Genomic DNA, 24,575 nt, shown 5'->3' with positions numbered 1-24,575 from the left:
GGCTGGTAACAGCCGGAGCTGAGCAAACCCCTCCCCTCGGATCTCCTGAAGCTGGAAGGCCACCAATAGTTTGCTCATCTTGCCCTGCCCCAGGGCGATGAAGGTAAAAATCTCATGGCATGGCATCTAAGGGCTTGGAACACTGCCTGGTGTTTGTCTAGTGTGATTTCAGTGCTGGCTGTAACTCTTGTCTATGTCATTAGTAAAGCAGGCCTATCACACCAGGGAAATAGGTAGTGTGGTGGTTAACAGTCTGAGCCTGGGGCTGGATTCCAGCCCTGCCACTTAACAGCTGGCTGATCATGGCAACGGTCAGATGGCAACAGTAATGGCCCTGACCTTGGTCAATCCTTTAACAAGTGTTAAGCTCCTACTAGGTGCCAGGAGCTTCCCTAGGCACTGAGGCCACAGTGGTGAACCAGTTGGACAAGACTCCTGTTTTCATTCTGTCAGAGAGGGGCTGGCCAGTAAGCAAACCAATCTGAGAGTAAAATCAGAGTGTAGCTTGGGGACATGGCCACTGGAGGAAGGCTTCTTTGAGGAGATAACTTTTGAGGTGAACAGGTAAAGAAAAAAAGTAGGCCTTCAGGATTTGGTAAGAGCTCTAGTGAGGGAGTGCAGGTGTAAAGGTCCTGAAGTGGGAACAAGCTTGCGGTGTCTGAGACCAACAGGAAGGAAAAAGGGGCAGGGGGCATAGGAGTGTGGGAGCAGAGAGAACAGAGGGGCTGAGGACCCATCACATAGGGCCCTGTTTGCGTTTCGCTTGAAGCGACCAGGAGCCACTGAAGGAAGAGTGGACTGAGCATGTGTGCATGATGGGGAGACAGGAGAAGAGGCCCCTGGACTCCAACAGAGTTCCAATTCCCAGCTTTTCAATCCTGATGAACTAGCTCCCAAAGTTTACTTGTGGCGTTCCAGGTCCCATGGGTTCTCCTGTCCTGCTCTGTCTCATACATGGCCCTGCCCTCAGCCCAGCGGGAGCCTCACTTCTGCCACTTGGGGAGGTCTCCCCAGGACCCTTCTCCTCGCTGGTTTGGGGGCAGAGCTGTCTATAAGGGAAAGAGGGGCCAGTCTGGCCTCTCCCCGGCTGTAGCACCTGGAATGATGAGCCCACGGCAGCAGCAAGGCCCAGCCCATTTTTCAGAAGGGAAGGCGTTGTGCTCCATGGCCACTCACGAGAGAGGCAGGGGCGCTTCCTCCTCCTCCAGAAAGTCTTCCTTTCAGCTTCCCCTCCACCTGCTTCCTGTCATGTCCCACAGGTTCTGTGTCCCTGGTGCTATCTCTCACCCAATCTCCAGGGGGCCACAAATCCCCTGAGGGTTGTCACTGCTGCATGGACCAGGGATATACCTGGGTCTAGGTAGGGGATAACCAAGAGACCTGGGGGCAATCAGCGAGCATGCCCACATTAGGTGCAGTACACCAGGAATCAGAAACTCACATTCCCCCCACTCCCGATCCTTCAGAATAGGCCCATATCCCCCAGCCCCCATCTCACAGAGCAGGGTCCTACCTCCAGGGCCTCATATAGTCCATGTCCACCTGGAGTGCTCTCCTGGCTGCTTTCCCCACCATAGAATTGTCTTTCCATCTCACCTACTTCAGGAAGCATTCCAAGACAACACCCTCTGGTCCAGCTCTTGCTTTTTCCCCACTGTCCTGGGAGGGGGTGCTGTGTATCAGACACCCAGACTGACATAGGCTGTCTTTGGGCTGCATTTCAGGAGACTGGCAGGGGGGCAGGGCAGACCCACTGCAGGTGACCATGACTCACCAGGCCTGTGGCTTCCTCTTCACCAGCCCCCGGTGCCTCCGCCACTGGGAGTGGGGGCTGAGATGGTATGTCAGCTGCCGGCACAGCTTCTCCATGGCACCCAGAGCATCGCCTTCCTGCAGAGGCAACGGAGTTGGGGAGCAAGGGTAAGAGTCCAGCCCCGCACCTCCAGCCTCCTGTCCCTGCAGGAAGAGCATGGCACCCAGGCTGAGCTGGGGGAGGCCTGCTCCGCTGGCTCAAGGTGGGTGCCCTCAGTAAAGAGCAGTAGTTACAAACTGATCTGCATAATGGTTTTAGTTTTTGTGAGTTAGCTGCTATGATAAAAAAAAACTGGAGATGTATGTAAGTCTGGATTCCAGGTGATCTGACAACGATTAATCGGAGTCCAGTTGCTTGCTGATCCCTTAGCCAGGGTTCACTATGGTCCCTGCCACTCCCCAACACCCAGAGCCATTCTGCTCCTTCAGTGGTCCAACAAACATTTATGAGCAACTAGTAGAGGCCAGACACTTGTAGGAGCTGAGGACACAGCCATGACCAAATGTCCTTGCTCTTGTATTAGTAAAATACTTTGACCATGTCTTATACCCAGGTCAAAAGTAGGGGAAAAAAGAATGAAGGAGCCACGGCTCTCCCAGCCCAATCCATCTGTTACCTGTGTGGCCCATCAGCATTTGAGTTTGAGAGCTTGGGTCTGAATTGTGTCCCCCCCAAAATTTTAACACCTCAGAATGTGACTGTATTGGAAGACAGGGCCTCTAAAGAGTTATTATGGTAAAATAAAGTCACGGGGGCAGGCCCTAGTGCAGTGACTGGTGCCCTCATGAGAAGAGACTGGGACACAGGCATGTACAGAGGGAAGGCCACGTGAGGACACCATGAGAAAACAGCCATCTACAAGCCAAGGAGAGAGGCCTCAGAGGGAAAGAACCTGAAAACACCTTCATCTTGAACTTCTGGACTCCAGAACTGTGGGAAATAATTTCTGTTGTTTAAGTGGAATTTTGTTATTGCAGCCTGAGCGAACTGACATTCCAGGTTGAAGGGTGCAGCAGGGAGACACCAGAAAGACTCCCACTCCGTCCCGAGGGAAAACAACCCAACAAACAGTTACTGTGCAGCCCTGGGGCAGTGAGTGGCCAAGACTGTGCTCCCACCAGATGGTCTAGTGCCAGGGTCAAGAGCCAGAATGCCAGGGCTTAGATGGAAACGCACTTGTGACAGAAGTGTGGATGTGGCCACTATTAACCCATGTCCAGTGCTCAGCAGAACACCTGGCAGAGTGAGCACTCAGTAAAAGCCAGCTTGATTCTTATTACCATTATCATCATCACTCTGCTAACTGGGAAGCAGCACATTGAGTAATTAAGAGAATGAACTTGGCACCAAACCGTGGATTTCAATCTTTGCTTTGTCTCCTTTTGTGTATGCCTCTGATCCTTATCTGTGCTGGCCTCACAGAGGATTTTGTGAGGATTAAATGAGTTACTACTTGTAAAGTGCTCTGAATATCACTTGGTATACAGCACGCTCTCTAGGAATGCTCGCTGAATCAACCCCGTGCTGTACTGTAAGAGCACAAACACACAGAACTCTGGCAGGGTAACGAAGAAAGATTTACTTCTGCTCAGGCTCAGACTTGAAGTGGGCTTTTAAGAGCAGGTGGATTTGTACAAGGTGCAACTTGTACAAAGGGTTGGGGGTGTTACAGCTGTTGGGGCAGGTGACAGTCTGGAGCCTGACTTTTTGCCACTTCCATGGTACCACCTTGGCCCAAGCCACTATTGTCTGTCACCTGGATTAGTGAACACAGACATTACGCTAGGGCCCCTTTATGAAATTCCCACAGCATCCTACTGTAGTAACTGCTGTCATCATCCCCATTTTACCAAGGAGGAAACTGAGGCTCAGAGGGCCAAGGCTGTTGAGAAGGCAAGACATTGAGACTCTGGGGGAAGGAGACAAGAGACAGGGGGCCTAGGCAGGGGGAGCTGAGTGTTCAAAGAGGTGAATATATGCAGAAGGAGCAGTAGAGAAAGGGAGGCCCAAGACTGAATGACAGTGCTTTAGAGGAAACCTCTGGTCTCTAGTTCTCCACAAACCTCACCACTTCCTATTGCCTAAGAGAGAATGAATGTCATCTGTCATTCCTGGCAAATGCACATACAATCCCTGGGGTTCACACCTTTCTTGCTGAGCCTGGGCTTAAGGGTATGTGTGGTGAGAATGGGTGGTGAAGCAGGCAGGGGTTCCATCATGGGGGCAGCAGGGGAATGGCAAAGGGAGGGCAGCAGTGTCACATCTGCATTTTAAGACTGTCCTTTGGACTGGGAGATGGAGAAAGGGATGGACTGGAGGCAGAGAGGGTGTCTCGGGGCCAGGCCCATCTTCTTACATATGGTTTGGGGAACCTCTGCCAGGCCCATGGAAAGGGCTGCCAGTGACAGGCCACCACACTCGACAGGAAGAGAGGGTATGGACAGGGAGGGGTGAGGAGGGGTGTAGGCCTTTGGCTTGGGATGGGGGCAGAAGGATCTAAAAGGCTCTGGATAAGAAGCAAGTGAAAGCAGGACAAGGGAATGCCAGCTCATTTCCAGCTGGGAGACGGGAATGGATTTGTGGAGCTGGGGCTCAAGACAGGTCCGGGCTGGACTGTCCATTGGCATTTGATTAACGCCCCTGGCCAGGAAATGAGCAGAGGGGGAGGTAGGGGGAAGCTGCAACATCAAACAGGCAGACATACTGGACAGGCAGGGGCTGAGAAGGCATAGTCTGAGACAGAATGTTGCCAGTCTCGCACAACACCTGCTCCAAAGCTGAGACATGAACTCAGCGTCAGCTCCTTTTCCAACCACTTCCCAAGGTTTCCAAACCAGGAGCCATGGGCTCTCCTTCCATCCTGTAGGCCTGGCTGGGCAACAACGGGGAAAAGAGGCAAAGCAGCTGCCGCAGTGCGCCAGCATTGCCACCAGGGGGAAGCCGAGTGCAGGGTGAGGCACTAGGTTTGGCTACACGCTGCCTCTCTGGACCTGGGAGACTGTTGGCTTGCTTCCCCATTGACTAACCCAGAACAACATTGCCACCTAAGGAGGCTGACCCAAGACCAAATGTAAGCTGGTGTTTTCACAGAAGTGAGGGCTCCCCTCCACTTGTTTGGACCAAATAAGCAACTGCTGACGTTTCTTCAGCATCTACTGTGTACGTATGTTAGGCATTGCCTCTGTATCACATGCCTGAACTCATCATAAAGCTGTAATAACAATTTTATGAAACGGGCTACTATTTTCTCCAGTTTACAAAGGAGGAAACTGGAGGATAAAGACGTTGAATAGACTGGCATGCTAAACAATGTGTAAGAAGGCATTAGGATCCAAACCTCCAAACCTTGGCAGACTCTCAACAAGCTACCCACCCTGCGCTCTGCTCTGCCCTCCTGGAGATAATCTTGCACTTAGGTTAGTTCAAGGTGGTTCTATCATTTGCACCCAGAAAAGACTTAAGCAGGCCCATCTAATTTTTTCTCACCTCCATCACTTTTTGAAAGCCCCTTCCAAGCCTCCCTCCAGCGGAGAACAGGACAAACCAGGGCAGGACCAGAGGAGGAGGAGTAAGGAGAGCTCGAGAAGGTGGGGAAACAGCGGGTGGAAGGGGAGGGAGGAGGGCAAAGTGCCGTTTCTATGAAGTTTCAGCCAGGAGAAACAGCTGCCCCTAAGGCCCTTTGTGAGACCTGAGGTGGTGGGGTGGGGGTGGGGGTTGGGGGGCGGGGAGCTCCTGACAATAGGCCACACATTTTGCACGGTTGTGCACCCTGCTGGTCTCCTCTGAAGATTTCTTCTTAAAAGTGCCGTTGCCCAGCAGCCCTTTTGGGCAACCACATGCCACTCCCAAGCCACAGCTGATTGGTCCAGAACTGGCAGAGTGCAGCCAATCAGCCCTTTCCTTGGAATCCTGACTCACGTAAATCTGGAGGGAAAGAGCTAGAGAAGAGTGGGTGTGGGGGAGGCAGGGGAGGGGAGTTCTGCACTGTTTGTCTGCAGTTCTAGTCCCTCTTTCAAACTTGGCCGCCTTAGACCCCACAACACGCCTCAGTATCAGCATAAATTCTGCCCCAGGCTGAGGCAGCCAGAGAGGGCTCCTGGCAGCAGAGTCCTAACCCACACAAGAGATTCGAAGGCAGTTTGTGCAATCAATTCTGTTACCCGTGGGAAAGTGAAGTAGGAGAGGGGCTGGTGCGTCAGGGGTGACTGGGTACCAGAGGGCAGGGTGTGGGTCAGGTCGGGACAGCAGCCTCTTGGGACTGGCCAGTGCTGGAGTCCCTGGGTTAGAATCTATCTGAGGTGCTCTAGCGGGCCTGTTAGGAATGATGCTCAAGGCAGACCTGCACTCCCCCCCCAGGAGGAGTACAAGTGCTAGTACCCCGCCCCATCTCTCAACTGTCCAATAGCCCCACTCGCCTAACACCCTCACTTCCCTAGGCACCTTTGCACATTGTGCCCAGGCAAACAAGCATAGCCCTGCATTGCTGTATGCCCAAAGACTCCCTCATTCCTTCATAAATTCATTCATTCATTTATCAAATACCATGCTGGAGATGTTGTGCTGGGTTTTCTGTTTACTCCTCCCCCCCGAGCTCCACAGATGGCATCACCCAGCCTTCTTGCCTATGACTCCCAGCTGGATCAAGCTAATGGGAGCAACTGGGAGAGGGATCAGAGGGCAGGAGGAGTTTTACTTTTGTTGTTCCCTCCCAGCTCCAGCATGTGTGGCAGCCAGCCTCCAAGACAGCCCTCATAACCCTGGACTCCTACTTGTGCCCTCATGTAGCTTTTTTCTGTGCTGTCTCAGATATGAGAGGCCCCCGTGGCAAGGAACTGAGGCCTCCTGCCCACAACCATGGATGTGCCATCCAGGGGGTGGGACTGCCAACCCCTGTCATGCCCTCAGGTATTTAGCCTTGGCCATTGTCTCAAGAGATGCTAAGCTAGAACTACCCGGCTAAGCTGCTGCAGAATTCCTGACCTACAGAGACTACATAGCAATAGAAAACACAACACGATTCTGGAGGAGGCATTCTCAGCCTGGCTTCAACCTCAACACAGCTGCCACCCTCCGCTCCTTCCATGGTAATGACTTCCTGACGTTAGTCTCTGGGGCCTCAGGGTCCCCTGTTCATTTTGTTTATCCCGCCACAATGTTTAATAAATGCTCTGAAAAATTCACAATGGAAAGGGTCTCCTGCTTCCTGCCAGGGCTCTGCTTGCTGTAGGATGTAACTGTGAATGAGACAGGTGCTGCCTCTTGCCCCCGTGCAGTTTATTTTCTAGTGGTGAAAGCAGACAATATGTTAGTCAACAAAAAAAGAAGATAATTTGGGAGGCTGGTGAGTGAAATGAAACAAACAGAGCATGAGAGAGGGAGGCTTGATCGGGAGACCAGTAGGAGGTAGGCTGGTCAAAGAAGGCCTCTGAGAGATGACTGTCGGGCTGAGTCTGGGGAAGAGAAACCTCAGACAAAGGCGGCAGGTGTGGTCAGGGCGGCATCACCTGGATGCTCCAGGAACAGAGAAGAGGCCCATGTGGCTGGAGCAGCCGGCAGGGTGGAGAGTGGGACAGATGAGACAGGAGATTCTGGCAGGGCCAAGTAAGGAGTTTGGGTTTTATTTGAATTACAACGCAAGGCTGTGTGTAAGGTTTTTGGCAAGATATTTTTTAAGGTATGTATTTGATCCAATTTACCTGTGCAGATGGCTCCCTGGCTGCTCCCAGAGTACACAGAGGCAGCCCAAGGTCCAGCTGGAGGCTACTGCAGTAGCCCTGGGGAAGAGTACGTGGCTGAGACTGGCCAGGCCCCTGGGCCTCCAGCAGAGCTAACTTCGCTCTGGCTGCTTTGGAACTCTGGCTCAGAGGTCAGCTTGGTTATTTTCAAGCCTCTGAGCCCACAAGGGCCAGGGCCCGAGCCCGGGGCCATGTCTTACTTTGCCACCATGTCCCAGAACTGAACCTGCTTGGCGCCTGGTCAGTGCTCACTGATTAGTTATACCTCAACTTCTGTGCAAGGGGTGCTTAGCTGTGCCAGGCATGGGCCAACACTTCTCGAGAACCATCTCCCTGAATTCTCTGAACACCCCTGCAGGAATGAGTTTTGTGCCCACCTTAGTTGAGAAAAACGAGGTTCAGCAAATTATGTGATCTGAGAAAGGTTGCACCCATGCAATGGATTGAATGTTTATGTGCCCCTGCAATTCATATGTTGAACCCCAATTCCAATATGATGGTGTTTGGGGACAGGTCTTTGGGAGTTATCAGGATAAGCTGAGGTCATGAGGGTTGTAAGAGGCCAAAGTATTAGCTCCCTTTCTTCCCACCACGTGAAGACACAGGGGGAAGGCAGCTGTCTACAAACTGGGAGGAGGGTTCCCACTCGGAACCTGGCCATGCTGACACCTTGATCTTGGACTTCTAGCTTCCAGAACTGAGAAATAAATTTCTGTTCTTTAAAAGCCGCCAGTCAATGGTAATTTGTTACAGCAGCCTGAGCTAAGACAACCCAGGTACAGCCCCTTTTGTCCCCATCCAGATGAAGGGACAGACTGCAATGCAGGACCCTTGGCCTCTTGTCCTCGTCGTTAGCCCAGTCCTGTGTCCTGGGGTCTGACTTGAGCAGTTAACCACCTGCAGCCCTCCCTGTGTGCAGGGAGGCACATGCTCAGCTGCCCCCACACAGCGCCCTGCCCCCCGGGACTGGCTGCAGCCCTGGGGGCCCCAGCTGAGCCCTGATAGCACAGAGACCCAGCCCCTGAACACAGGCCCCACTCCCTGCTGGGGTTCTCACCTGCGTGTGGCCTTTCTCAGATTACTTCATTCCCTGAACTCTATCTTCCTCAACTCTAAAATGGGCATAAAGGACACTTCTCTCCTACTAGCTGCTCTGAGTGGCCCAGCACAGCCTGCCCCCTTTTTTACCTCTGGGTAACTACCTCCATGCTTTAGAAAAGGCAGGGGTCTGACACCTGCAAGGCCTCCTTCAGCCCCGGTCTCCTCCTCCTCCTCCCCAGGCTGAGCCAGATATAACCCCCAGGAGCAGAGAGGGTGGTCCAGCCCTAGTTGGCTCCCTGCGGCTCCTGGCACCAGCTCCTCTTCCCTAGGCCGTGAGGTTCCCGGTCCACCAAACCTCACCTGTTGGCCTTTTCTTACCTGCGCATATCTGAGCCCAGCATTCCTGCCTCCTGCTGCATCCTGCCACCACCCCACCCCACCACACCAGCCCCCAACCTGTTCCCAGCCCTCCACAGTTACCCTCGCCTCTGAGTCTTGGCATCAGACAGCCCCGAAGGCCAGAGAGGAGCCCTAGACAAAACCCCAGATGGAGGGTCGGCCCAAGGCAAGGTTCCAGGCCTCTGGTAACCACGTTCGAGCCTGCACCCAGGCTACTTGATGGTGGTTTTGGAACCACCACCTCGCTCTTATCTCAGATCCTTCTCTGAAAGGGGAGGTGTCCCTCTGGCACTCAGACCTGGTCTGCCTTCCCGCCCCACCACAACTTCTTGAGGCAGCACTTCTTTTGGAAGCTGCTGGAAATTAAGGGATGAAAGAGAAGGAACCAAAACAACATAGAGAAATGCCCGAGCATGGAGCTGCCTCAGCCTGGCCCTCCTCTTTCCTGCCAGTGTCTAAGTAGGCAGGTCTGGGTGAGCCCGCCTGGGACCCAGCAAGGCCTGTGGCCCAGCAGCCGGGCAGAAGGGGCAGAGCAGTGCCTGCAGAGCCTGGAGAACCTTGGAGCTTCCCCTGCTCAACTACCAAAGCCAGACAGGAAGTGGATGTGGGTCAACTGCGGGGTGGGGGAGAAGTGGGGGGAGGAGTGTGTAAAATGACAGCCTCAGAGACAAGACAACTGGAGGTGGTGGGGACTGAGGCAAATTGGAGAGCACCGTGCAGGGCCACTGCTGGATTTACATGGCACCTTTGTGCAAACAAGAAAAAGCTTCTCTCTTGGTAGACAGCCTTACACCAGTGCCCATGGCTTGCTGGGCAGAGAGAGGGCTGGATTAGAGCTGTCTCCTATCTCCCCTAACCCCTGCCACCTCTGTGTTTGCACATCTTTGTGCAGGGCACAACCTACACAACTGTACCTGATGGCCCTGGCACCGCATAACAGGGGTGGCCACTCAGTTCCAGCCCTGTAGAAATGAAGGCTTCCGGTTGCTGGAGCTCCCCATTTTTCAAGGGCAACTGAATATAGGGATTGTGTGACATATTCTGATCATTAAATGTTGGCAATAAATCTAGATTTAAAACACTTGCAGGCCAAACAAAACCTGTCCTGATGGTGCCAGTGTGCAGCCTCCGTCATGGATGCTGGGCCAGGGGACAGATGGGCACCTCAGGCTCACCCTTCTGGTGCCTGCAAGTGAGGCCCATTTCCTTGGATCTGGACACTGAGCTGCTCTGCCCGGAAAGGCGCCCACCTCACACCCCAGACCTGGCAAGCTTAGACCGCGCCACCCTACCGGCTTGGGGCAATGGATGTAGCGAGCCAGGCTGATGATGAGGTCATGGGTGATGGGGTCCACCAGGTTCCGGAAGCTGGCATAGCGGTACAGAACGTCGTCCAGCGAGGTGGACTCCATGCCCAGGTCCTGTAAGAATGAGGGGGCCCAGAGGTTAGGGAGGTCCTGCCCTACCTTCCAGTCCCACCCAAATGCCCAGAGCAGCCCCTGGAGGCAGTTCAGCCACCCCCAGAGCAGAGCTCTGGCAAGGGAGGAAAGGAGGAGATCACCTCCAAGTGGGTTCTGAACCTTCAGGAAGCATCTGTAGAGCTCCTTCCCCGACCCCTGCCCTGCCGGGAACCAGGCAAGCTCCTGAAGAGCTGGCCGGCCTAGTTCAGGTCCCCCTCCCAGGACAGTCCCCAGCTACCACCTCTCAGGTTCCCCAGGAGGGAGCCAAGGGTTGCTGGCCAGGTGGTCAGGTGCGGGCATGCGGCTGTTTCTTCATCTAGGATGTACTTTGAAAATGGCACACGTAACAAATTCCCCAGCCTTGTGACAAGTATCAATATGCATTGATACTTGTTTTTATCTTGTTCCTGAGGTCGTTTTTACTGCTTCTTGGGCAGGAGACCCAACCTCAGTGTTCCTTTGCCTTGGGAGGGGAGCAGTTTATGAGTTGTGGGTTTGAAGAAAGAAGCTGCCACGTGCCTGGGGTATCAAGTGGGTCCGCCTAATGGGAGGGGTGGGAGCAGTGGCAGAAACCACAGGGACAGAGGTTCCCCATGCCTGCAGAGAGACAAGGATTTGGGAGGTCCCACACACCGAGAGCCTCATCTGGGAGCCTCTGCAGAGACCCCTGGCCACCAGCAGTGATCACTGTGGGTTAGCACCCAATGACCCTGCTCCAAATGCTCGGGATTACGGAAGACCCCGCCATTCTCGCACAACCCCAGGTAAAAGACAGACCCTCCAAATATGACTAAGTTTGAATGTCCCACCAGTCAAGGTGGTGGGAGCTGGAAATGGAGTTGACTGCTTTAGAGAAGTAAAGAAACATGGTCTTCTACCCTAGAGTGTTGGAGGCGCTTGCTGCGCTCCCTGTGTGAAAGAGCGTGCGTGTACCTTCTGCCTTTCCTCCAATGCGTCTCCCCAGTTTCTGTTATCCTTGGGAGGGAGCCCTGGTTTTTGCTCCTAGCTCGGTACTTTGCACAAACCAGGCTTACACCCAGAGACTCCCCCCACCCCACCCTGAGGACCAAGGGGTCACTGAGGAGGGACAGAGAAAGGAGGACCACCCACTTTTGCTGCCTTCAGCCCAAGCCCCCCAGGCCCCCAAGCCACACATGGAGCTGCCCCAGCACAGCCCAGAGAAGGCTCCCAGCCTGGGCTGTCAGTGACCAGGGACAGGAAGTGTATGGGTGAGTTCCAGCAGGGGTTTTCTGTCATTTCAGTGGGAAAACCTGAACCTTTCTAAATGCCTTCCCTATGTGATTCTTAGAAATCCCTGAAAGAAAAGTGGGCTGGCCCTCATCATTCCCAACTTACAGATGAAGAAACTGAGGCCCAGAGGGGATGACTTCTTCAGCTGTCTGAAAATTCTAGGACTGACTACAATTAATACTGCTGTACAGTACATTTGAAAGTTAGTAAGAGATTAGGTCCTTGTTAAAAAAAAAGAGAGAGAGAGAGAGAGAAACAACAGGCCAAAATGAACTCACTTTCACTAAGGTACAATAGCAAACAAAGCCTTAATAACTAACCTAGCTGCACTTCCAGCTTCTCCCAGGAGTGGAATTTTAAACCACTCAGTCTAGAATTTTCCATCAGCATTAGTGAGGTGACCTGCTTGATAAGACCCTCTGCCTTTCCCTGAAGAAAGGAAAACTTACTTGAAATGATTCACTGTTTAAAATTCTTTCAATTATTATTTATTGATTGATTTTTGGGGGGGAGAGAGAAATCAGTTTGTTGTTCCAGTTATTGATGCATTCATTGGTTGATTCTTATGTGTGCCCTGACTGGGGACTGAACCCATGACCTTGGCATATCAGAATGACACTCCAACTGACTGAGCTACCCAACCATGGCTAATTCATTCTTAAAAGGAAAAAAACCCAGATTTTATTTACTTATTTTGAGAGAGAGGGGAAAGGATGGAGAAAGAGAGGGAGGGAAACTCCCTCAGTTGGTTGCCCCCATACACGTCCTGACTGGGGACCAAACCTGCAGCCCAGGCATGTGTCCTGACCTGGAATAAAACCAGCAACTCTTAACTTCATAGGGCCTCTCTTTCTGTCTATAAAAACCTTCTGTTGTGACTCATCGAAGCACCTTTCTATCTACTAAATGGGATACTGCCCCATTTATGAATCGTTTAATAAAATTTACTCAGTTGAAGTTTGTTCTCCAACATCTTAAAAAGTTCTCATTACAAGCAAAACAAAACAAAACATATTTTCCTCCCTTTTTTCCAGCTATCCGAGGTGATAGCTGCTAACTAAATTTATCGTGATAATCACTTACAACACATGTAAGCCCAGTCATTATGCTGTATACCTGAAAATTTACAGTGTTGTACCTCACATCTCAATAACACTGAAAAAAATCACAGGTAATAAATATGCTAGAAAAATGATGTTCAGGAATGGTGGGGGTGGGAGGCCTACATGCAGCCGCGGGCCTGTTTTGAAGGACTGCCCTGCTTTTTCTACCCCTGGTAAGGGGGCGCTGGGGAGGAGATAGGATGGAGGGTGGAAGTGCTGTTCCGTAGCTTGGTGGTGGACATTTCTAAGAGCAGAGAAGGAAAGGGTTTGTGGCTGATGGATCTGTCTTTTTGAGCCTTGCTGAGCCAAGCAAGCTCTAGCCAGGTCCTGCCTGTGAAGGTCAGGGGCACTCTCCTCCTTCCTCTTTGTTAGAAAGGGATGGGACACCAGGGGCCAGTCTGGGGGGCTCTGTTTTACATTCAGCAAGAATAACCTCAGAGGACAGCTGCCTTGCCCTTCGCCAGGTTCTCTGGCTGCTGAAATAATTTCCTGGCAACCCTGATCCCCGTGCACGGATGCAGGCGGAGGGAGGTTCAGCTTGCCTGTCTCAGTGGTCTAAGAGCTGAGGGCCAAGTGCAGCACTGCCTTGTACCTGTGCCTCTGTCCTGTCCAGTCTCTCAGTCAGGCTGCATCCTGGGCCAGCTCCCTAATGGCAGGGAGCCTCTGAGTTTTCTCATTGGTAAAATGGGGACAGTGATCTGGCGTCACAAGTATGTGAGGGAAATAAAACCAAGTAACACATGTGCAGCCTCCCACAGGGAAGAGAATTACTAACGTAGCCACTCCTTCCTTTCCCTTAGGAAGCCCCTCCTCCCATCACGTAGTGCTTCTGAACCTCTTTGGGTCCACAGGCCCACTTGAGAATGTCACAAGCCATGAACTGTCTCTCTAGAAAAACCTGAGAGTCAGGACAGGGAGCTTGCTGCACACGAGCCATCCAGGCCCCCTGGTCAGCGAGGAGGTGGAGACTCCCGACCTCAGGACGCAAACTTACCCGGAAGTGTGCAGAACATCGGACCCACCCTCTCTGGGGCAGGAGGAGGCTGGGGACATAGGGAGGGGGAGTCCAAGGGTTTGTGTTCTTGGGTGGAGGACAGGCCCATGTTTCAAAGGCCGGGCTGCCCTTCCCTGGGGCAGGCAAATGGGGTGGAGAGCAGAGTCTGGGGTGGAAATGGTGGGATGGCTGTACTCATGGTCAGAGGCTGGATTTGTGGACCCAGGAGTTGGCCAGAAGATGAGTATATCTTTCCTTTCCTGTCTGTCATGTAGGCTGGGCACCCCGCTCCAGGTGGGAGGTGATGCCGGCCTCTGCGCTCCTGCGCTTTGCCCATGACTCCTCTCCTTGGCGTGTACCCCTGCCCAGGATGCACACCTGGAGGTCCCTTTTTACAGTCATCCCTGAACCCTGTCTCTGAATGTCCCTGGGAGAAAGCACTGAGTTCTAGGTGCTGCCCAGCCCTCAAGTCCTCCTCTGTGAAATGGGCACAGTTACCAAACTGTGTCCCAAAGTCTGGCGATGAGAGGTCAGAAGAATCTGCAGCGCTGCAGGAGGCCAGACTCCCTGCAGAAAAGCTCTGCTGGCTGCCCCTTCCTGTACACACACACACACACACACACACACACACACAGAGCAATCTCTGGGCCGGAGCACTGTTGGGTATACTGGGTTCCTACTGCCCCATCTTCCCATTTGCTTTTCTTTCCAGGCCAGTGGAGGTTGTCTCACCCTGGAAGGACTGAGGAGACCCTAGCTGCTAACCCAGGAGGCCCAGACAGTTCTGGGAAGGTGCAAAATGTCCTACCCCAGGGGCCCCTGATTCCTTGTCTCCCCACCACGCTGGGTGACCAGCTGCTCTCAGTGGCTCTACCTCTCCAAGCTGCTGCCACCTAGGTTCATCTAGTCCTTGCTTGGGAAGGAGCAGGGATTGGAAATGGAGGAAGGAAGTGGGGAGGAGGTTCTCCCCAGGAGGGCAGAGGTAGCACTGCTCACTGTGCGACTGAGTCACTGCCACCGCCCTCCCAGGGTACTCCAACTGGGGTGGGGCTCCTGGAGGCCCCAGGGCTCTGGGTTATAAGAAGCTGCATCAGGGAAAATGAGATGGGACCGGACAAAGCCGGCTGCACATTTTATTGCTTTATTTCTTTACTTTGACCCTGACATAGGCTCACTGATGGCTCCTGCTGCTTTGGGATGCTCCATGTGTTCTGGGGACCTTGGGCCACTCTGGACTTCTCCTTGTCCTTTCCATGCACTGCCCCCGCCCCGCACCACCCCCAGGCCAGTTCACGGGGATGACTGTGTCACAGCTTTGCACTGATGGTGTTGCTGATGCCTGCTCCACTCCATCTGAAGGGTACCCACTGTGTGCCCGGGCGAGGGGCGTGCAAAAACCAAATCCTCACGTGGCCCCTCCATACCACCCTGCAAACAGCCTTGGCCTTGGAGGGGCTGGTCTGCTTTGCAAACATGACGCAGCAAGGATAATACTAGCTTCCTCGTGACGGGTCTGAACGGCACTACCTCTAGGAACCGTGCATACGGATGGTTCCTCAGCGGAAAACCTGGGGGTATAAGCAGGTGTGCCCGAGTCACTGCTCGGCTTGGACAGGGCCACTGGCATGGGACCAAGGGGGCCATGACCAGCATGGCCCGCACAAGTCCTCTCACAGGAGTGGAGCTTGAAGAAACAGGTTCGTGGACTAGTTCCAAGGACGAGTGGTGATTCACACAGGAAGATCAGAACATCATTTCTCAAAGTGCAGACGGGGCCCTTGAGAGCCTTTCAGGAGCTCTGCGAAGTCCTTTTTCCAATGACATATCAGAGTCGTGCTATATCACCTTTGTAGACTCCAGTCAAAACAACTTGTTGCAAGAGACAAAAGCAGAAGTGGCAGGTGTGAGAAACTTGCAGCCGTCTGTCTCCTTTAAGCCACATTAAAGAGATTCACAAAACCATGAAACGATGTCACTGTTTTCACTAAATTTTTATCTAGTTATTTCTGTAAAAAATTCTTTCAGACAAGCTTATTAATTTTAAATGAATAAATAAACCTTTAAAATATTTTTGTGTTGATTTCTAATATAGTAAATAGCATTCACTAGATACAGCCCACATACAGAAAAACTTTTTAGGTACTCAATAACTTCAGAGTATAAAGATTCCTTGAAAAACTAAAACTAGAACTGCCATACAATCCAGCAATTCCACTTCCGGGTACGTATCCAGAGGAAGAGAAAGGGCCATCGAAGCCACATCTGTACTCTGTGCGCGCTGCGGCGCTGTACGTAACAGCTAAGGCACAGACACCACTAAGTGTCCGTTGATGGACGAATGGAAAACGGAGACGCGGCCCATACACAGGTCACGGAACACTATTCAGCCATCAGAAAAGACATCCTGCCACTGCGGCAACGTGGCTGGACCTCGAGAACATTATGTTAAGAGAGAGAAGTCAGACAGAGAAAGGCTGTATGTTTCGTACAGTAGGTAGAACCTCAAAAGAACAAAACTCAAAAAGGGAGTGTCACCAGGGGCTGGGGGCATGGGTGAGGCATTGCTTCAGGGCACACACTTGGAATAAGAAGGAAAGCCCTGGAGTCACATTACAGTGACTGGACAACAAAGCTGTACCCTACACATCCCACTTGCTAAGAGACAAGCTCTAAACTGTCCCTGCCTCTAGGAAAGATGATGATGCGGCACAGCGGGGCTGTTAGACGGGGCTGTGGTGGCAACCGCACGGCAGTGTAAATGCATCAAATTAGTATGTGGTGCACCTTAAACTTACACAGTGTTAGATGTCAATTAATTTCAATTTGAAAATAGTATAAATACAGGTTTTATAAGCCACTCTTTAAAATTTTTTTTGTAAATTTCATGTTAAAGCCCAATGGTAATTATGTTATGCAGTCAGGTGTCTCTTATATGTAAACATTAAATAATTGCTCTCTTTGTCCTTCTAAATCCCAAACTGTGAACACCTACCCAGAATTCTGATGTAGCAGAACCTATATTAACAGTAATATAGCCTGATTTTTGTATCTTACTGCCACTCCAAGCGTATCCTGTTTTATTATAATCACTGTACATTTTGCATAGTGAGAGAGTGTCTACTAGGACCACATTATTATAATCTTTGTCTGATCGTAGAGTTTTCTCTTCCTAATGACAAAGTAGTGCTTACTTACTACGATATTATGGTGAGTAGGTAAGTCACCTGTGACAGTATAAAGGAAGGAATTGCTTTCTGGAAAGACTGTAGATTTTCATCCTGAATTTTAAGTGGTAACTTTGGAACTCAGCTGCCAACCTATGGTCTCAAATACGTAACTCTTAATACAGATGTTAAATTGTAATTACAAATGGGTAAATGTTGACTGCTTTTCCTTAAACAAACAATTAAGCAAAAAGAGTATAAAGAGGGATCTCAACACCAAATGAAGCTGGAGAACTGCCAGGTTGGAAGAACAGGGTGCTTTGGGGCCCAGAAAAAGTCCTACTTGACACGCAGCCAGCTGCCTATGTTCCCCCTTCCAACCCCCGGCCCTTAGTGAGGCCCCCCATCGATGCAGGGGCAGCTCTGTGTGGCGGTGCAGAGAGGCCCGGGAGGGGGCAACTGGCCCAGTGCCCACAGACAGTCTCTAGGAGAAGGAGCAATGTGCATCCGAGGCACAGCCCTGGACTTGGACAGGCTGCCACAGGGGCGCGGCACTGGGCAGTGTCTGAGGGAACAGCTTCACATCTAGGCAGCAGCTAGGATGGAGGGTCACCGGCTTATTTCGACAGCTGCCTACCTGCCAGCTCCTCTCTTCTTGGCATAACTGAAGATTTCAGATCCAGGATACCACTCATTTTTTTAAAAAATGTTGAAACCACTCTATTACTAATACAATTTGGCATTTTACGTTCGGGTCTGGACAGATTTGCAAGCTGTTGGGACTGAACTGGCATGCTGGCTGCCGCCGCTCCGTCCTCTCCCCAGGCTGGACGCATACCTGCACGTTGTGCTCTTGTGCTGCCGGGGAACGTACAGGACCAGTCCTCCCTTCGGGACACACACGGGACGCCTCCTTCCTGAGCTCTCACCTACCTGAACAGCCTGTGTGTCGAGTTGCTCCTGAAGACAACCGGGCTTGAGAGAAATCCCTGTCAAAGTGCTAAAAAGGCAGTTCTTTGTTCCTCCACTGCCCTTGGTATTCAGCACCGCACACCACCCTGAGGCTGCCCGATTTTTGTGTCTTTAACCTCTTTCTCTATTCAGATACCCATAGGATTGTCTTTGCCGTGAACCCCACACTTCCTCTCCTGGGCAGTCCCAGCACACCGTTCCCTTCCCAGGAGCATCAGCTCAATACCCAGGTAAGAAATACATTTTTGGTCTCGGTCCCATTTGAGAAACGGAAACCCTGAGCTCCCTGAAACTTCCTAAGTGAGAAGGGTGACAAAGGCATCTTTTGTTACATTAAGGAGGTGACTTATGGAAAGCCCCATCACCTTAAGATGGGGCTGGTGGCCAGGGGACCAACTACTGATGGAGTTCATGAAAACCCACGACAGTGGCAGCATTTCGGGACTTTGCTCATCCCTGGCCACAACCACCAGCTGTGCTGGACGTCAGGCTCCCTGCCTCAGGTGACCTCTCTCACACCTGCCTGGCCACGGTGGCTCCTGAGAGGTGCTTTCTCTCAGAAGAGAGAAGCCCAAGGGGGGTGCGGTGCGGGGAAGGTGGAATTGGCACTGTTTCTACCCCCAAATCACCAGTCACATGAAAAAGGGGCAGCTGCCTGACTTCCCCATTGGTGAGGTCCTCAGACAGAGGAAGAAAGGGGCTCTCCCCATTAGTGTAGGTAGCTGGACAGTATCAATAAAAAGAGGGCACAAAGGGAATCAGACATTAAGCATCATAAATGAGGGAGCTGAGTTGGACAATAAGCTGCTTCAGTAGGAAGCTGCAGCATTCACAGGCTCCGGTAGGATGGCTGCATCCTCCTGCGCCCTCGGACCTAATCCTGGAAGTGAGCAGGAAGGACTGTTGCCCATAAAAGAATAAAAACAGCAGGAGAAACTCCTCTGCTGGGCACATGCTCAGCAGGAGCCGAGATGGTGCCCATAAAAGGAAGGGATCATATCTGGGAAAAAGAATGGATTGGTTAGAGGCTGGATTGGGTTAGAGCCCTTCGCAAGCCTGAGATAACAGGACTAGAGCCTAACAAAGGCCTCTGGTTCGGTAACACACATCCATTCACCTGTTCATTTGTAGTCACCTGGGCCTTGCAGCTGCATGGGCTCCACGGGGGATCCAAGCACAGACTGGGTACTGGATATGGCAACACAGCGGCGGGCGAGGGGAGCCAGGAACGGAGGCTGAATTGGAATGAACCAACGGCACAAAATTTCTGGACCCTGGACCTTCTGGGCTCCATGAAGACAAGACTGGAGTTCCTCCACAGTGAGATGGACAGAGATGAGACACTGGGAACCTGGGGGCAGTATTTTATTTCTAGTCCAATAAATCTTACTACTACACCTCACCTTCCCGTGCAGGAGTTCCCAGGACTGTTTTTCTTGCAACTCTGTGAAAGCACCCCAATTCCACTGGCAACATCTGATGGCCATGGAGGAACGGGATGAGCCCAAGCTTGTGGTAAGAGCTGGGACCTCCCTTCCCCTGCACTGGGAGGCTGGGAGGTTTTTCTTCACTAGTCTGTCTGTCTGTCTTCCCTCTGTTGCTGCCTGTGTATGTTTCTTGGTGTCTCTTCTCTATTTTCACTCCCTGACTGTTTCAGCTCCAGATCCAAAATTTCCATTGGTCCCACTGTAGTGGCCTGCCCAGGAGAGGAGCTAGCCGCTGAATCAATAGGATGGATGTAATGGCTAGTAGCCTGCCCAGGAAGGGGCTCGCAGCTGCGTCAGCAGGGTCAGGGAGAGCAAGTAACTAAGTAACTGGGAAGTAAGAACAACGAATTTTGTATTAACTCCTATCAACAGTTCCGCTTTCTTGCTTCTGTAAGCTGCTTCCTGCTTTCGCTCCAGAAGTAAAGGTCCGAGTGACGGACCACCCCCTCGCCCTATATAAGCAATTGTTCCCCACCGATTGGGGCCCAGAATCTGGAGACTGCCTCCTCTGGGTCAGCATGCATAAAGTCCCACTCCATACACCCGAAAGTGGCTGAGTTGTTTTCTGTAACACCACCTTCATGAACGTGGGCTGAGTGGCCTTGTCTAATCACCTAGCACCCCCTCAAGCTGCCAGACCCACCAACCAACAATATTCCCATGGCCTGCCCGGTGTGCAGTGAGTGCAAGGCCCACTTGCAGTCTGCCTACCCTGGGGACCCTATGTTCTCAGTGGCCTAAGGGGCTAGGCACCTCCCTCCTGGGCAGCGCACTCATGTCCCAGGAGTGGCCAACTAGCAATCCTGTGGCCCAGTGAAATGGGACCTGCCACTTGCAGGCCACCGGTGTGTTCCCAGCTCCTGTTGCAATCACAGCTGCTTGTCTGCACCCTGGGAGTTGTGCCAGCCCAGGACGGCCACATACCCCTAGCTGTGCAGTGTATAGAGGAAATGGTGCCCCCAAGGCCAAAAATTCCTAGACCCTGGTCCTCGTCAGTGCTCAGACAGATACACAGTAAGTAGAGCACTTCGGATACAAGTAGTCATGGAAATAGGAAAGTTTACGTTAAACTAATTGGAAAGTAATGATTTTTGAAAGAACCTCCACAGAGGGAAAATAATTTTTAAGATTGAATGTTAATTTTCCCCACAACTTTTGTGCCTTCTCATACCCAGGGCTACCCTGAATTTTATGATGTTCCTGGAGAAGGCCAACAAGATTTGCTGAGGGCCAGGCATGCTGTCTTGGTCTGGCCAGTCCAACTAATCCTTAGGAAGGCTTAACAGGGAGCTGCCCAACCTTACCAGGCCTCTTGAAGGCAGGGCTGGGAATGGGAAAGGCAGGGAGACAGTTACTAGCCCAACTACTAAAGGTGAGAGCTTTAGGATGAGGTTTCCCACCGGAGACAGCAGAGGCACCGTCAAGATTGCCCATGTGGAGTTAAGGCCATGTGAGTGAGCGGAGTGAGCCCAATTGGCAATGCCCGATCACCACTGTGACTGTTGGTAAATGAAGTTGCCTGCAGGGGACCGGGTGACACTCCACACCTGGGCATGCTGTATTGCCATCTTTGGGAGGGCCTCTGCCTTTGTCAGGGGAGGGGCAAGGCTCAGGCTTTGGGACATCAGAGCTGCCATCAGGTTGCAAGGTACTGCCATCAGTACCACACAACGAGGTACTAGGAAAAATCGAGGACGTCCGTCTCTTCCCTTAGTGACCCAGCTTCCTTCCCTTCTGCAGGAAAGGAAGTCTCTCCCCCCAAAGACAATAGGCAATACCACCTCCATCCACAGTGCCTCTAGAAATCCCCATTTGGGGTGCATACTTGTCAAGTGGAAAAAATTTAACCCTGGGTCTCAAGGAAAAAGCTTACAGATAATTGGCTTTATGAAACCAAAGCCTGTACTTCTGAAATGCAAATACCTGGTCTTCAAGAAGTCTACCTAGGCCATCTTTTAAAATGCAAATTTCTGGGAGCTAAATCTGATCAAGAAATCGGAAGAGAAAAACATTAGCCATTGGAACAAATCAATTTAACTTATTTCAGCAGCTCCTTTCTGAATCAGTGGGTTTTCCTTTACAATACCTGTCTCATAGAAGTACATCTCTTGAAAGTATGAGTGTGGCACTGGCTGCTGTGGTTCGCAGGTTTGGTTCCTGGTCAGGGCAGGTGCCTAGGTGGCTGGTTCAGATCACATGCTCCCCACCCGCCTTGGGACTAGTACAAGAGGCAACCCATTAATCTGATGATTGATTGCTGTTTCTCTCCCTCTCTTTCCTTCCCTTCCCCTCTCTCTGGGGTCAATGAACATGTCCTTGGGTGAAGATAAAAAAAAAAGTGTGTGTTTCTAGAAGTACTGAAATGTGTTTGCCAATCTGAAGAATGCTAATTACTTACTTTTTTAGGTAATACAGAATTGGAGTTGGGCCCCTTTCACTCTGTTAAAGGGAAAAGATTTTCCTTTTGCTTTATATTATCCTCCCTACCTGGTTCCTCTAGAATCTGGCAATTCTTTTTTTAATACATTTTATTGATTTTGCTATTACAGTTTTCCCATTTTTTCCTCCCATTTATTCCCCTTGGCCCTGGATCTGTCCTCCCACCAGCATTCCCCTCCCCCCACCTTAGTCCATGTCCGTGGGTTATACATATAAGTTCTTTGGCTTCTACATTTCTTATACTATTCTTAACCTCTTCCTGTCTATTCTTTACCTACTGTTTATGCTTCTTATTGCCTGTACCCTTTCCCCCATCCTCCCTCCTCCCTGCTGACAACCCTCCATGTGATCTCCATTTCTGTGATTCTATTCCTGTTCTAGTTGATTTTTTTTAGGTTCAGTTGTTGAAAATTGTGAGTTTGTTGTTATTTTACTGTTCGTATTTTTTATCTTCTTTTTCTTAGGTAAGCTGCTTTAACGTTTCATATAATAAGGGCTTGGTGATGATGAACTCCTTTAAGTTGACCTTATCTGGGAAGCACTTTATCTGCCCTTCCAATCTAAATGAAAGCTTTGTTAGATAAAGTAATCTCAGATGTAGGTCCTTGCCTTTTATGACTTCAAATACTTCTTGCCAGCTCCTTCTTGCCTGCAAGGTTTATTTTGAGAAATCAGCTGTTAGTCTTACAGGAACTACTTTGTAGGTAACTGTCTCCTTTCTTCTTGCTGCTTTTCAGATTCTCTCCTTATCTTGGGTAATTCAATGATAATGTGCCTTGGTGTGTGTTTCCTTGGATCCAACTTTCTTTGGGGCTCTCTGAGCTTCCTGGATTTCCTGAAAGTCTATTTCCTTGTCTAGATTGGGCAAGTCCTCCTTCATTATCTTTTCAAGTAAGGTTTCAATTTCTTGCTCTTTCTCTTCTTCTGGCACCCCTATAATTTGGATGTTGGAACGTTTAAAGTTGTCCTGGAGGTTCCTAAGCCTCTCCTCATTTTTTTTTGAATTCTTGTTTCTTCATTCTGTTCTAGTTAAATGTTTATTTTTTTCCATCTGTTCCAAATCGTTGATTTGAGTCCCAGTTTCCTTCCCTTCACTGTTGGTTTCCTGTATATTTTGCTTTATTTCACTTTGCATAACCTTCACTTCTTCCTCTGTTTTGTGACCATAATCAACCATTTCTGTGAGCATCCTCATTACCAGTGTTTTGAACTCTGCATCTGATAGGTTGGCTATCTCTTCATCGCTTACTTCTATTTCTGGAGCTTTGATCTGTTCTTTCATTCAGGCCATATTTTTTTTTTGTCTTGGTGCACCTGTTACATAGTAAGGATGCACCAAGAGGTTTTGAGGCTTTATTTCCCTGCACTGGAACCCTGGGTTGTGTGGTCTTACTCTTCAGTTGTTCCTTTGGTATTTGCAGGCAAATGTGGGGCCACCTGTTTTACCAGCCACTGCCCCGCTCACCGGGTCCTCCAGCCGCTGCCTTGACGTGCGTACTCTCCACCCCTCCTACCGGTTTGGATGTTTCTTCTTTAACTCCTTGGTTGTTAGACTTTCATACAGTTCAATTTTCTGGCAGTTCTAGTTGGTTTTTTGTTTTTAAATTTGTTGTTGTCCTTCTTTTGGTAGTGTAAGGAGGCACAGTGTATCTATCTATGCCTCCTTCTTGGCTGGAAGTTAGAATCTGGCAGTTCTTCATGAGTTAGACATGGCAGCACGTGTTTGCACAAATCCAATAAGAATCTGTTCCAATTGTGGTTTCGTGCACCAAGAATTTCACTAGAATGTCACGTCTGAAAGAGTCAGGCCTGGACTCTGGATGCCACCGGAAAGCCCTAAGGAATTGAAATGAACTTTTAAAGCTGATAAAAGTCCTTTAGAGAAGTAGCCTGGTACTGTGCTTAGTCACATGGTTCCTATCAGTCTTTCCAGGTAAGGAACAAAGGTTGCTTTTCTGAGAGATGGCAAAAAGTAACCTCATTACATTTTTGGAGACCTCAAGAACTTAAGTAATTTGCCAAAACCTACAGGTATTCCAGACAAAGCCTAATGGCAACTGTATGGCTTGGCTTCTCACCCTGCAGGGCTGACTGAAGCTCAATCTGAAGATTCCTTATGAGAACCTGTATGATCAATTGCTATTCTTATTGTATTTATGCAAATAATCAGGCCAAATTAAGAATGAACTTAATGTAGTCTTTCTGATAAAAATGAGAGTAATTTTAGGGGGAAAACTGTGTTTTAATAGAAATCATAATGCTCAATTGTAAATGTTAGACTCTAGTTAATTGTCTCCAAAGTTTTATTTGTCACCTATAAATTGAACTGGTTCCTGAATTCTTCTAGTTTTCTTCAACCCTCCAAACTGTTTCATTTTTTATCAAGTCCTTAGACTAGGAATCATCGAGACTAACCTCTTTTCTCCTCGTGTTGTATATGCCGCACAGAATTCACTTGAGCAACTGATCACATCACCAGAGATGTTCAAACCGCAGACAAGGAGGACCTGTCAGACTGTGACTCCTTGCTTTCACTTCAGCAAAGCCTTACATCTGGATGTCTTTTCAACTGACAGTCTCACAGTCTCAAACACTGGTTTATGATTTGCTGTGTTCATTAACCTTTTTGTTTTTTGTTTTCATAGACATATACCTTATTTACCTGATTACTTGTTTACACAGGATAGGCCTCACGTTGGAAGCCCATCTGCATCACC

General features: G+C 50.4%; 1 protein-coding gene across 1 annotated transcript in view; it reads right to left on the bottom strand.

The window, feature by feature from the left end:
- The window catches only part of LRRC75A (leucine rich repeat containing 75A), a 45,781-nt gene that overhangs the window by 3,126 nt on the left and 18,080 nt on the right, over positions 1-24,575 (bottom strand). Inside the window, exons 2-3 of the mRNA XM_037165975.2 lie at positions 10,281-10,409; positions 1,775-1,890 (exon numbers count right to left, since the gene is read on the bottom strand). Coding sequence (XP_037021870.1) covers positions 1,775-1,890; positions 10,281-10,409 — 245 coding nt within the window. The remainder of the gene's footprint in view (positions 1-1,774; positions 1,891-10,280; positions 10,410-24,575) is intronic.

Source organism: Artibeus jamaicensis, unplaced genomic scaffold (assembly GCF_021234435.1).
Source record: "Artibeus jamaicensis isolate MK-2021 breed Jamaican fruit bat unplaced genomic scaffold, CSHL_Jam_final contig_419, whole genome shotgun sequence".
Classification (NCBI taxonomy): domain Eukaryota; kingdom Metazoa; phylum Chordata; class Mammalia; order Chiroptera; family Phyllostomidae; genus Artibeus; species Artibeus jamaicensis.
Note: the sequence above shows the minus strand (reverse complement) of the source record. Positions and strands in the feature narration are given on the sequence as shown.